The sequence below is a fragment of the Prionailurus bengalensis genome, chromosome A3 (assembly GCF_016509475.1).
Source record: "Prionailurus bengalensis isolate Pbe53 chromosome A3, Fcat_Pben_1.1_paternal_pri, whole genome shotgun sequence".
NCBI lineage: Eukaryota > Metazoa > Chordata > Mammalia > Carnivora > Felidae > Prionailurus > Prionailurus bengalensis.
The window spans coordinates 90,781,888-90,794,039 of NC_057354.1; the positions used below are offsets into that span (position 1 = coordinate 90,781,888).

The 12,152-nt window shown below is 47.3% G+C and overlaps 2 protein-coding genes across 3 annotated transcripts; both read left to right on the top strand.

Annotated features, from left to right (window-relative positions):
• Positions 1-6,246: 6,246 nt before the first annotated feature.
• INO80B (INO80 complex subunit B) lies at positions 6,247-9,131 on the top strand. Its single transcript, XM_043603772.1, has 5 exons — positions 6,247-6,400; positions 6,628-6,820; positions 7,037-7,155; positions 7,326-7,495; positions 8,511-9,131. Exons 1-5 carry the CDS (start codon positions 6,343-6,345, stop codon positions 9,039-9,041), a joined length of 1,071 nt encoding a protein of 356 aa, XP_043459707.1. The 5' UTR covers positions 6,247-6,342; the 3' UTR covers positions 9,042-9,131.
• A 280-nt stretch (positions 9,132-9,411) lies between these two features.
• Positions 9,412-12,067, top strand: WBP1 (WW domain binding protein 1). Of its 2 annotated transcripts, XM_043603773.1 has the most exons (5): positions 9,412-9,854; positions 10,183-10,284; positions 10,823-10,925; positions 11,050-11,226; positions 11,400-12,067. In XM_043603773.1, exons 1-5 carry the CDS (start codon positions 9,786-9,788, stop codon positions 11,852-11,854), a joined length of 906 nt encoding a protein of 301 aa, XP_043459708.1. In that variant the 5' UTR covers positions 9,412-9,785; the 3' UTR covers positions 11,855-12,067. The 2 variants fall into 2 exon arrangements, with proteins under 2 accessions (XP_043459708.1, XP_043459709.1); XM_043603774.1 differs by lacking the exon at positions 10,183-10,284 and having other exon boundaries at positions 9,509-9,854.
• The last annotated feature ends 85 nt before the right edge of the window (positions 12,068-12,152 follow it).

Below are 12,152 nucleotides of genomic sequence, written 5' to 3' on the forward strand. Positions count from 1 at the left end.
CATTTCAAACACTGGTTTGTTTTTTTGTGTGTTTTTTTTGTTTTTTTTTTTTTAGCAACAGAATGAAATCTTACCTGGAATATGTGAAATAGAAGCAAGCAGCTGCCGTGATGGAAGCAGGGCTGGAGCCTCAAGCACTGTCCTCTCCACAGGCCCTCAGCTGCCCTGCACCCCACCCTGGGGAGCTTGTGCTCTCCCTCTCTGGAAGGGTTTGAAAACCCCTGCAAGAGGTGGAGGAATGGAAGACGTCTGGAAAGGAAGTGGAGCTCACATCCTGCCTGAGAATCTGAATTCCATGTGACTGAAGATTTTACAAAAGGAGTGGGATAGCTAGAGTTGTATTTTAGAGATCATAATCCAGCAGCCTCTTTCATAAATCAGTTGGAGGAGGTTGTGACGGGTCAGGGAAGCCAGTTGACACTGTACGTGAATAGGAGTGGAGAAACAAGGGCCAACAGTTTTGTGGATTGATTTATTTTTTAAATTAAATTCTTATTTGAAAACACACATACAGTTAGAAAAAAAAAACTAATGTACTCCTAATTTGACATTTAAAAATAATACAAAATATGGGGTGCCTGGATGTCCCAGTTGGTTAAGGGTCTGACTCTTGATCTCAGCTCAGGTCTTGATCTCATAGCCTTGAGTTGAAGCCCTGAATTGGGCTCCCCACTGGGTGTGAGGCCTACTTATAAAATAAAATAAAATAAATATAAAATAAATATAAAATATAAAATAATATAAAATAAAATAGAATAAAATATAAAATAAAAATAATATAAAGTAAAAAATAAATGAATAAAAGCATGCCTTCCTCAGCATCAGAGAAAAACATTGAGACATTTAGTGCCATGGCGTACTGAGGCCTCACACTAGCTCATAAGAGACAACTGCTAAATTGCCTAGAATTGTGCATTTCAAGTGTTAAACACAGCTTTGATTAAAAATTAAATCTAAAACCTCACAAATAAATTCTATTAAAGCAAAGGTGACAAATACTCAAAATTCATCACTTCCTCATTTCACTATTTTTCTATTATCTGTTGAGGTTATTTGTATCAATAGTATACACACACACACACACACACACACACACACACACACAGTGGAAATGCTATGTCTCTTCCTAAATTCCTGTGTTCCATCATGTCACATTTGAAATTGGGCATGGTGAGAGTAGTTACACAACAGAATCAGGTGAACACCATAAATCAGGGCTGGTTTTTTTTCTTTTCTCTCAGGGAGCTTTTGTTAAAAATTTACCAGTGTACTACTGGTTGGGTACGTAATCTTTCCAACTTTTTCCTTTACTTATGTCTGTGTCTCTGTCTCTCCAACTATGAAGTAGATATCTGGAGAAGGGGTTGTCAGTCACTTGGTGTTCAAATCATCCTCCTATTTCTGCATGGTCCCCCACTGTGGACAATATTGGTAGGCTGAGGCTCTACCCTCATTATGGCATCTGGAGAAGGTTATTCATCCTCTCTCACACTTCTTCACAGCTCAGGGATAAGCACTTGGCCTAAGCCAACCAACTGGAATGCTCCCAACTGGACTTTGAATCTTGAACAAGTGAAAACAAGACCCAGGGAGAGTTCATGATATAATCATTGCACCTGCAGCCCATGGGGAGCAGGTGGCTGTGCCAACAGGGAAATCCTCATCAGCAGGTTCCGGTGGTGTCATTGGTGTAGCTCTGCCACCTCAGCCACATGTTCCTACTTCCTGGCCTCTCTTGGTTCCCACCCTTTTCAAAGGAAAGGACAAGATGAGCCCAAAACATTTTGTAGTGTTAGGAAGTAAAAAAGTGCTCAAAGAACGATGGAGACATGTCAAAAGGACCCAGAAATCATCTTAAAGAAATGCCCACTGACCAAACCTGGGACATGTTTCAGCATCAAAATGAATAATGATACTAATGGATTACAACCCACTGGCTGAAACAGAAAATGATATAAATAATTCATATGTAAAGGAATGTAAGAAAAGAAAGTACCCCTTCACAGTAGCATGCCCACTAATAATACATGTAGATGCAATAATGGAAGTAGAAAGATTACGTTGGCAATTATTACATATTGTTGATTCACAGAGTATTTGTCAATGGATACTAAGCCTGGTAGATGGAGGTTTGATGGGGAACAGGATTATCAGAGTAGTTTCAAAGTATATCCCCAGAAAATAACTCATTAATTACAAAAGTGAACAATGGAGACTTTACAGTGGAGAACACTGACAGACACCACTGTGACCAGGTGATCAAGGTTAGCGTCATCAATAGTGAGACAGGCTGATACCATGTGCCTCCTGATGTGATACACTGAGAAGAACACAGCACAGTCTTCTTTGTGTAGTATTCCAGCCAACAATTATGAATCGAGACATGAGGAAACACCAGATGCATCCAGGTTGAGGGGCATCCTAAGGAACCAAAGGCCTGTTCCCCCCTTTTTTAAAGATTTCATTTTGGGGGTGCCTGAGTGACTCAGTTGGTTAAGCATCTGACTCTTGGTTTTGGCTCAGGTCATGATCTCATGGTTTGTGGGTTCGAGCCCTGCGTTAGTCTCCATACTGACAATGCCAGAGCCTTCTTGGGATTCTCTCTTTCCCTCCCCTACCTCTCTCTCTGCCCTTCCCCCACTTGCACATGCATCCTCTCTCTTTCTCAAAAATAAATACACTTGTGGCACCTGGTGGCTCAGTTGGTTAAGCAACTAACACTTGATTTTACCTCAGGTCATGATCTTGTGGTTCATGAGTTTGAGCCCCATGGTGGTCTCTATGCTAACGGCACAGAGCATGCTTGGGATTTTCTCTCTCTGCCCCTCTCCTACTCTCTCTTTCTTAAAATAAATAAATAAGCATTTTTAAAAATTTTGTTTTTAAGTAATCTCTACACTCAATGTGGGGCTCAAATTTACAACCCTGAGGTCAAGAGCTGCATGCTCTACCAAATGAGCCTGAGCCAGTCAAGAGCCCCCAAAGGTCTGTACTCTTTATCTATTTTTTACTTATTTAATGTTTATTTATTTTTGAGAGAGACAGAGTGCAAGCTGGGGAGGGGCAGAGAGAGGGAGACACAGAATCTGAAACAGGCTCCAGGCTCTGAGCTGTCAGCACAGAGCCCCACATGGGGCTTGAACCCACGAACCATGAGATCATGACCTGAGCTGAAGTCGGAAGCTTACCTGACTGAGCCACCCAAGTGCCCCAGGTCTCTACTCTTTAAAATTGTCAAGGTCATGAAATATATGGAAAGAGTGCAGAAATGTTCCAGATTAAAGTAAATCAAAGAGATACAATAAGAAAATGTAATGCATGATTCCGGATTTGGATTCTGGGCTAGAAAGGAAAAGAAGACATTGGGCAGCTGGTCAAACTTGAATGCCCTCTGTGGATTGGATGGTCACGTTCTATCAATGTTAATTTCCTGATTGGGAGGGTTGCACAAAGGTTATAGAACAGAGTACTTGTTTGGTGATATATTTAAGGGGGAAATGGCATCATGTCTGCAACTTTGAGATCAGAAAAGAAGTAATGATAATGAGGGGGAGGGGTAATGACAAATGTTAACAATTGCAGAATCTGATTTTAGGAAGTAAGAGAGTCCTTTGTACTCTTCCTGCAACTTTTCTGTATGTTTGCGATTATTACAAAATAAATTATATTTTTAAAATAAGGCCAAGAACTCTTTCAGAAGAACAAAGTTCTTCCTTTTAGCCTACAAACATGCTTAAATCTCTTCTGAACAAAGCAAAACCAAACCAAAACAAAATAACGAAGCTAGCAGCTACTTGCTGTTGCCACTTGCTCCCTGCTGGGCATCAGGATGTTGAGGAAATACCACTGAGCCTGGTGTCAGGAAGCCTCTGTTGGAGGCTGGCTCAACACTCCCTAACTATGTGACTTTGACTAAATCATTTAACCTCTCTGAGCCTCAGTTTCTTCATGAGGTAACAATAGTAGCTCTTACAGAGCTGCCATGGAGATCAAGGGAGAGAAAGGATATGAAAGCAGGTTATAAATTATACTGTGTTTGACAAATACTAACTGTAGGTGGTCCCTCACTTTAACCCCTGGTGATACAGGACTATTGCCTTCACACCTGCTAGAATGCATCTCCTTCTAGGAGCTCAGCCTGCCCTCTGCAGGACTACACATAACTGATCACAGCCTTCATCTGTTGAAGTATGACTTTCTTGCCCTCTTTTGGCCTCTTCTTCTCAACTCTGCCTGGCCACTCTGCCTGCCTATCCAGGACAGATGATCACTCAGATCTGTTCCTGGTCTTTTCCTCTTCATCTGCTTGTTCATTCTGGAATGTCTCATCTATTCCCATGCTTTTGGGGGCACCTCTGTTTCTATGCTGATGACACCCATACTCACACCTTTTGCACTGGCTTCTCCTGTCAGTATTCCATCTCCATCTGGGCATTCACTCAGGCATTTCAAATTCACCTTGGGCAACAATAACTGATTCTCATACTTTCTTCTCTTCCTATGTTCACTTTCTTATTTAAAACACTACGCTCCCTCTAAATACTTGGGCCAGAAATGCAGAAGTCAAGTATTGTTGTTGTCATTTGCTTATTGAACATCTACTATTTTCCAGGTACAAAGTACTTTGCATTCTTGATTCACTTTTTTTCCTTGAAAGAGCCCTCTAATGTAAATCCTACTTCATTCCATCTTACAAAGCTGAAATCTAGGGTTCAGAAAGCTTAAATAACTTTTTAGTTCAAGATTATACAGCTAATAAATAGTGGAACTATTTTTTTTATAATAGGATAGTCTGACTCCAAAGTCCATTCTGTTAATCTTAATCATTATACAACATTGACTTCTTCGTGAATTCTCATATATAATTTCATTGATTCCTTTTAATTTTGTCACTGAAATGTCTCTTGAATCAGTTCTTTCTTTGTTCCCTGATGCTATCTAGTTCAGACACACATCTTGTACATACTTAAACATTTGTATATAGGCGGTACATTTTTCTATTTATAAATATGATATATACTGGCTGTAAGAAAATTCATCACAGATCTAGGTAGTAGAAGTTCCCCAACCCCAATTTCTAAAGATAACCACAATTAAGGTGTAGTATGCATTCCTCATTTTTTTCTATGTATATAGAAGCATATTACAGTTTTTAAATGCAATCACATCCTATTGAAACTCACCTTTCTTATTTCATGTATCAGCACATACAAATCTACTTTGTTGTTCTTTTTAAAAACTATTTTTTATTTAAAAAAATTAATGTTTACTTATTTTTGAGAGGGGGGAGGAAGGGGCAGAGAGAGGGAGACAGAGGATCTGAAGCAGACTCTGCACTGACAGCAGAGAGCCTAATATGACCTCAAAGTCATGAACCATACAATCATGACCTTAGTTAGCTGAAGTCTGTCGCTTAACCGACTGAGCCAGCCAGGCACCCCATGTTCTTCTTTTTTTATTAGGTAAAAAAGACACATATTTTATACAAAGTTAAAAAGGCACAAAAGTGTATATTTTGAAAAATAAGTCTCCCTTCACCCTTGTTCCTCTTAGTCACCTATCAGAATTGATGTCACTAGTTTCTTGGGAGCATTCGGAGGCCTCATTCCTCTGAATAGCAGCATAGCTGTCCATTGTATGGATGTGCCAAGTCCATACACCAAATTACTTTGGTGTTTCGTTAGAGGGACACTTAGATCGTCTCCAGTGCTATTACCCACTAGGATCTAAATTCCATGTCAATGTTATCAGTTACTTATCACTCTTAACTTTTGTTGGCAATAAAGTGTTCCAGATTGTATAGGTGCACCATAATTCATTCATCATTTCTCTACTGATGAGAATGTAGGCTTAAATACAGTTTGCTCTGCTCCTAGGGTACCTGTCCTATTAAATACTTCTGCCATTTACCGGCAGTATAGTTTCTTACGTACTCCTCCAGTGCGCTGTGAGCTCCTCAAAAGCAGGGGAAATTGTTCATGTTCATCTTTGTATCCTCATAGCCTAAGCACCGAATTTGGTCCAGAGTACACGCTTTCCACGTTTAGGTACAATAATAATTGAATCGCCCGCCCTGAGTCCTGGAACCGAGTGTGAGGAGACGAAGCGAAGGCAAAGCCGTGCCCTTTTAAGCTGTCCCAGCCTCAGAGGTCCGGAACTTTCGTTAGACGTTTCATTGTTTCTCAGGGAGGATTTTAGCCTCCGAGCGTGCCCCGCACAAGCATGGTTGTTACGCACCGGAAGTAGCTTGTTATTTTGCGGGAGTCAGTTCTTCCGCGGGGCGGAAAAGGCAATTAAGCATGTGTTCCTATCTTTTCCAGTCCCCTTTCCTTGCAGGACCCTATGAGCAAGCTGTGGCGGCGCGGGAGCACATCTGGGGCTATGGAAGCCCCTGAACCGGGTAGGCGCGGGTCGGTAAAGCAAGTTAGGCGTTCTCAGGAGTCCCTTTTTTCGCTCTTCCGAGCCTCCGGGGTACTTAGCCACAGGTGGGAAGGAGAAAGGCGGAGGTGTTGTTATGGTAACAGCGTGTACCGCGGGAAGAGTGGGCCCCTTCGGGGGTATTGGGTTCTTCAAGGCTTTCCCTGCCCGGCTGTTGTGGTCCACTGTTGACAGGCTTTCCTTACGCAGGGGAAGCACTGGAATTGAGTCTGGCGGGTGCCCACGGCCATGGAGTGCACAAGAAAAAGCACAAGAAGCACAAGAAAAAACACAAGAAGAAACACCATCAGGAAGAGGAGGCTGGGCCGACGCAGCCGTCACCTGCCAAGCCCCAGCTTAAACTCAAAATCAAGCTGGGTGGGCAGGTCCTGGGCACCAAGAGGTGAGGCCAAGAAAGCCAAGGTTTTATTTGAGGAACGTTAGGAGCAAGCAGAGGGAGAAGAAGCTCTCTGGGCTTTCCAATAGAAGACAATGGACACTGATTTCAGGGCTGAGGTTAAGGTAGCGAGAACCCAAGAGGGTGCAGGGGAGGACTGGAAAAAGCTACCAAGCAGGAGGAGACAACTGCTCAGCTTACACAGTGGTTGCTTTTCTGCAGTGTTCCTACTTTCACTGTGATACCTGAAGGTCCTCGATCACCCTCTCCCCTTATGGTTGTGGACAATGAAGAGGAACCTATGGAAGGAGTCCCCCTTGAGCAGTACCGTGCCTGGCTGGGTGAGAAGGATCTGGAGGTGGGGAAACTGGGTTTCTCATTATACCTGATTAAAGGAGGAGGGTTGGTTCTGAGGATGGTGAGAATTTTGAGTGTCCCAGTATTAACTTGGCTAAATTAGGGTTCCCCATCTGAACAATTTTACTTTTAGCTTTCCAACTTTGCTTTCCAGATGAAGACAGTAATCTATCCCCCTCCCCACTTCGGGACCTGTCGGGGGGCTTAGGGGGTCAAGAGGAAGAGGAGGAACAGAGGTGGCTGGATGCCCTGGAAAAGGGAGAGCTGGATGACAATGGAGATCTCAAGAAGGAGATCAACGAAAGGCTGCTCACTGCTCGACAGGTAAGTCGGTTCATTCTTTATTCACTTGCTAAACATATATTGAGAATTTCTCATGTCCCAAGAATGTTACTAGGCAGTGGGGATATCGATGGTGAAAAAAAGACAGAAAAGGTTTCTGTTCTCATGGAGTGGTATCGTGTGTGCGTGTGCGTGTGCGTGTGTGTGTGTGTGTGTGTGTGTGTGTGTTGGGGGGAGAGGGGTAAGTAAATAAATAATTTTGAAGAGCACGGTTTATAACAAAGATAGGGTGATGAAATAGAAAGTGGTGGAGAAGAAATGTTAGATAGTGTAGTCAGGGAAGACCTCTCTGAAGAAACTACATTTCCAATACCAGGGGAGCTTTTCAGGCAGAGACCAGCAGGTGCAAAGACCCTGAGAGTGGAACATGCCTAGTACTGGTCAAGGAGAAAAATAAGTGTGACTAAGCCATGAAAGTATTGTTTGCAGGAAAGTGATACATTTGATTTATATTTTGGTATATTTATACTTTGGCTTCTTAGTGGAGGTAAGGAGTAGAAGCAACATCTGCCAGGAAGCTGTAGGAATCAGGTGAAAGATGGGGTGGTGGCTTGAACCAAGGCGAAATTGTGGAGAAGGAGGAAATCAGATGGATTCTGGATCTATTTTGGAAATAGACACCTGTTAGGAGTCAGGGAAGGGGTAGCAAAGGAGTCAAGGGTAACCCTGAGTTTTGGGCTTGAGCAGTTATCCAATTGATGCTCTCCACTGAGATGAAAAGATTTAAAACAGCAACAAAACAAAACAAAACCACCCTGGAGAGGTGGTAAACAAAGTTTGGGAGCAGGCAGGAAATATTACTAATGCTTTTCTTGAGAGTCAAGGGTCGAAAGACGAAAGTCTGGGGATCTGGGAGGAGGCAGTACTAAAAGGCACCTGGAGAGGTGCTCATTCCACTTCTTCTCTCAAGTCCAGCACTCCTCAAAGACCCTGCTTTCCCTGCCTTCGTTTGTTCAGAACTCCTCTCTCTGACACCCCTCGGTCTGTCTCTCCCCAGCGAGCTCTGCTCCAGAAGGCGCGGAGTCAGCCTTCTCCGATGCTGCCACTGCCCGTGGCTGGGGGCTGCCCTGCCCCGGCACTCACCGAGGAGATGCTGCTGAAGCGCGAGGAGAGGGCGAGGAAGAGACGGCTGCAGGCGGCTCGGCGGGCGGAGGAGCACAAGAACCAGACTATTGAGCGCCTCACTAAGACTGCGGCGCCCAGCGGACGGGGAGGCCGAGGGGCAGCGAGGGGCGAGCGGCGGGGCGGGCGGGCCGTGGCCCCAGCCCCCATGGTGCGCTACAGCAGCGGGGCACAGGGTTCCACCCTTTCCTTTCCACCCGGCGTTCCCGCCCCCGCGCCAGTGTCTCAGCGGCCATCCCCATCTGGCCCTCCTCCTCGATGCTCTGTCCCGGGCTGCCCTCACCCGCGCCGCTACGCCTGCTCCCGCACGGGCCAGGCGCTCTGCAGCCTTCAGTGCTACCGTATCAACCTGCAGATGCGGCTTGGAGGGCCCGAGGGCCCCGGATCTCCCCTTTTGGCTACTTAAGGTCCTTACTTAACCCGGACTCTGCGCCCTCTCCTCTGCCCCCATTTTCATTATTTTCCCCACCCTATTAAATTTCATCCGGTGCCTCAACTTGTACAGAATTGGGGGAATGGGGTATGGGCAGGTCAATTCCCCGCACACACGATGCCCTCACGGAAGCTTGCATCAAGCCCCGGGAAACGACCACTAGGCTTAAAGAAGACTGACCGATCTGCCCCCCAAACTTGGGCGGACTTTTGGGACCCCCCCTCCCCCGCCTCTTCATCGGAGTTACCTGGCTTGGTTGGGCCTTCGGCGTCATCCCGAAAATAGCGCTCAAGCCAATCAGCAGAAACTTTGCTTTTCTGGGCGGCCGTTCATTGGTTGATAACGCAGAGCCCGTTCTGTTGTCCATATTGGCTATTGTCGCTGTCAGTCAGGGCCGTGGGTCGAACCTTACCCCACTCTTTGTCTGTGTAAGCTCTTGTTGTCTGGGAGAGTGGCAGAGGCACTGCTGTAGATTGGTCACTGGGAGAAACCTCTGGTCCGTTGCTATTGGCCCGCCCGCCGGCAGGCGTTGCTGATTGGTAGGACCGAGCAATCTGGGTCCTAGTTGGCAGCGCTCTCCCCGGATGGAAGCTCCGGCCGCGGAGTGATGGTGGCGGCAGAGAAGATGGGCCGGGCAGGGACCATGGCAGAGGTGGCAGGGGCGGGGCGCCTGGCAATAGAGGAGGCTGTGGTCTACAGGGGGCTGTAGGTGGAGGCATGGCTCAGGCCAGCAGCGGGAACGGCAGCGAGGAAGCCTGGGGGGCACTTCGGGTGCCGCAACAGCAGGTATCCCAACTGTTCCAAAAGCCTATCACGACAGCCATTTATTTCTCTTTTCCCTTTCCTTGTCCCTTCCTTTTGCGGGGTTGGGGAGGAACTCACGTAGCCAAAGGTACTGTGAAGTTCCTAAACATGTCCCTTCTACTCTTTGTCTAAACTTTGTAACGTAGATGCAGTTGACTTTGCCTGCAGCTTCTTAGACCCCATCCCATGGCTGCAGTGGAAGCTTGCAGTGGCTCTCCAGTGACCAGAGGCATAGTGAGGCCCAGGGAAGCTCTCTCTGTCTTGCAACAGTTATTTGTGATGTTTTTCTGTGTGCCTGTTGTCACAACAGAGTCGGGCAGCGTCTTCTCTTGAGGGAGCAATTTGGAGAAGAGCTGGAACCCAGACTCACGCCCTGGATGCCATCGTTTATCATCCACAGCAGTCCCATCTGGTTGGGAGCATTGCTCTGGGTCTCATATGGCCCTTCCTATACCCTAAGAAGCCTGAGACCCAAGGGTGGAAAGACCCAGCTTGGGGGTGGGGAGGCAGGCCCCGGGAGGATAATGAAAGCATCTTAACATTGGAAATTACCTTAAGCCCCTTACCTATTGTCTGAGACTTTGAGATGGCTCAGACTGCCCTCTGGCTTCTGCCCAGACACTCTGTTAACAGAAAACACCCTGGGGAGCCAGCCTGAGTGTGAGAGGTCTCCTATATGCAGAACTGAAATCTGCCTCTTTGTATGTCCACACTGTGCATTTAGTTCTCTAGATAGATACTTGCTATTCCAAATGCCTTCACGGGCCTTCACGTCGACAGCCCTTCTGACATTTGAACACTCCTCTCTCCATCACTCTTCCCCTCCCCATAGGTCTCTGAGCTCAGCTTGGTTCACAGGGTGGGACTGTGTCCGTGCATGCAGCGGGGTGGGGGTGGACAGTGCCTGGGGCTGGAATCTCCCTTGGTTCTAAGTGCCTCCTTGCTCCCAGCTTCGAGAGCTGTGCCCAGGAGTGAACAACCAGCCCTACCTCTGTGAGAGTGGTCACTGCTGCGGGGAGACAGGCTGCTGCACCTACTACTATGAGCTCTGGTGTGAGTCTCCAAGGGGGCTATTCTCGGGTCCTTCTGCCCACCTGCCCTTGGGCCTCAAAATTCCAGTCTTCATGGACCTTTCTCTGTGTGGGAGGTATCTAAGACCCTCCCTCACCCCTTGCAGGGTTCTGGCTGCTCTGGACTGTCCTCATCCTCTTTAGCTGCTGTTGCGCCTTCCGTCATCGACGAGCTAAACTCCGGCTGCAGCAACAGCAGCGGCAGCGTGAGATCAACTTGTTGGCCTACCATGGGGCATGCCATGGGGCTGGCCCTGTCCCTTCCGGTTCACTGCTTGACCTTCGTGAGTGGCTTGAGGCTCTGGGCTCACTACCAGCGGCCCCTCCCAACCCAGAACCCTGAATCATCCCCACATTCCCTTTTCAGACATTTCAAAGCACACTTTACCTAATAGCAAAGATACTACTACTACCCCACTGCTGGTTGCCCCACCGACCATACCATTCTTTCCTGCAGGCCTTCTCAGCGCCTTCAAACCCCCTGCCTACGAGGATGTGGTTCACCGCCCTGGCACACCACCGCCTCCTTACACTGCAGCCTCAGGCTGCCCCTTGACTGCTTCCAGTGAACGTACCTGCTGCTCCTCTGCTTCTAGCTGCCCTACCCACTGCGAGGGAACAAATGTGGAAGGTGTTTCCTCCCACCAGAGTGCCCCCCCTCATCAAGAGGATGAGCCTGGGGCAGGGGTGAGCCCCGCCCCCACGCCCCCATCCTGCCGTTATCGCCGCCTGACTGGTGACTCAGGTATTGAGCTCTGCCCTTGTCCTGACTCCAGTGAGGGCGAGCCAATCAAGGAAGCTAGGGCTAGTGCCACTCCACCAGATTTGGAGGACCCTTGTGTGCTGCCCCTTGATCCTGTGCCCCAGGTCTCTCCTGTGGGGCTAGCTTCCAGTGAAGGGGACATCCCATAATCAGTTTGGGGAGGGTGGGTGGATTACTTGCCCACCAGAAACAGCCCTGGCCCCAACTCCTCTGAGTTCTCCTTGGCCTTTCCCTGCCTCCTCGAATCTGCCTGAAAGGGGTGGAATCCTGAGGAGAGTGGCTGTGTTTGGGGGACTGTGCTAGCTCTACCCCCTAAAACATACACAGAAGCCTTTGATCTCATTAAAGAGATGTGAACCAGCTGCTTGTGAATTTGGGTGGACTGGTGCTGAACTTCTGCATCGCACTTGACCTGACTGGATTTGAGGGGACAGGTAATAGCCACGT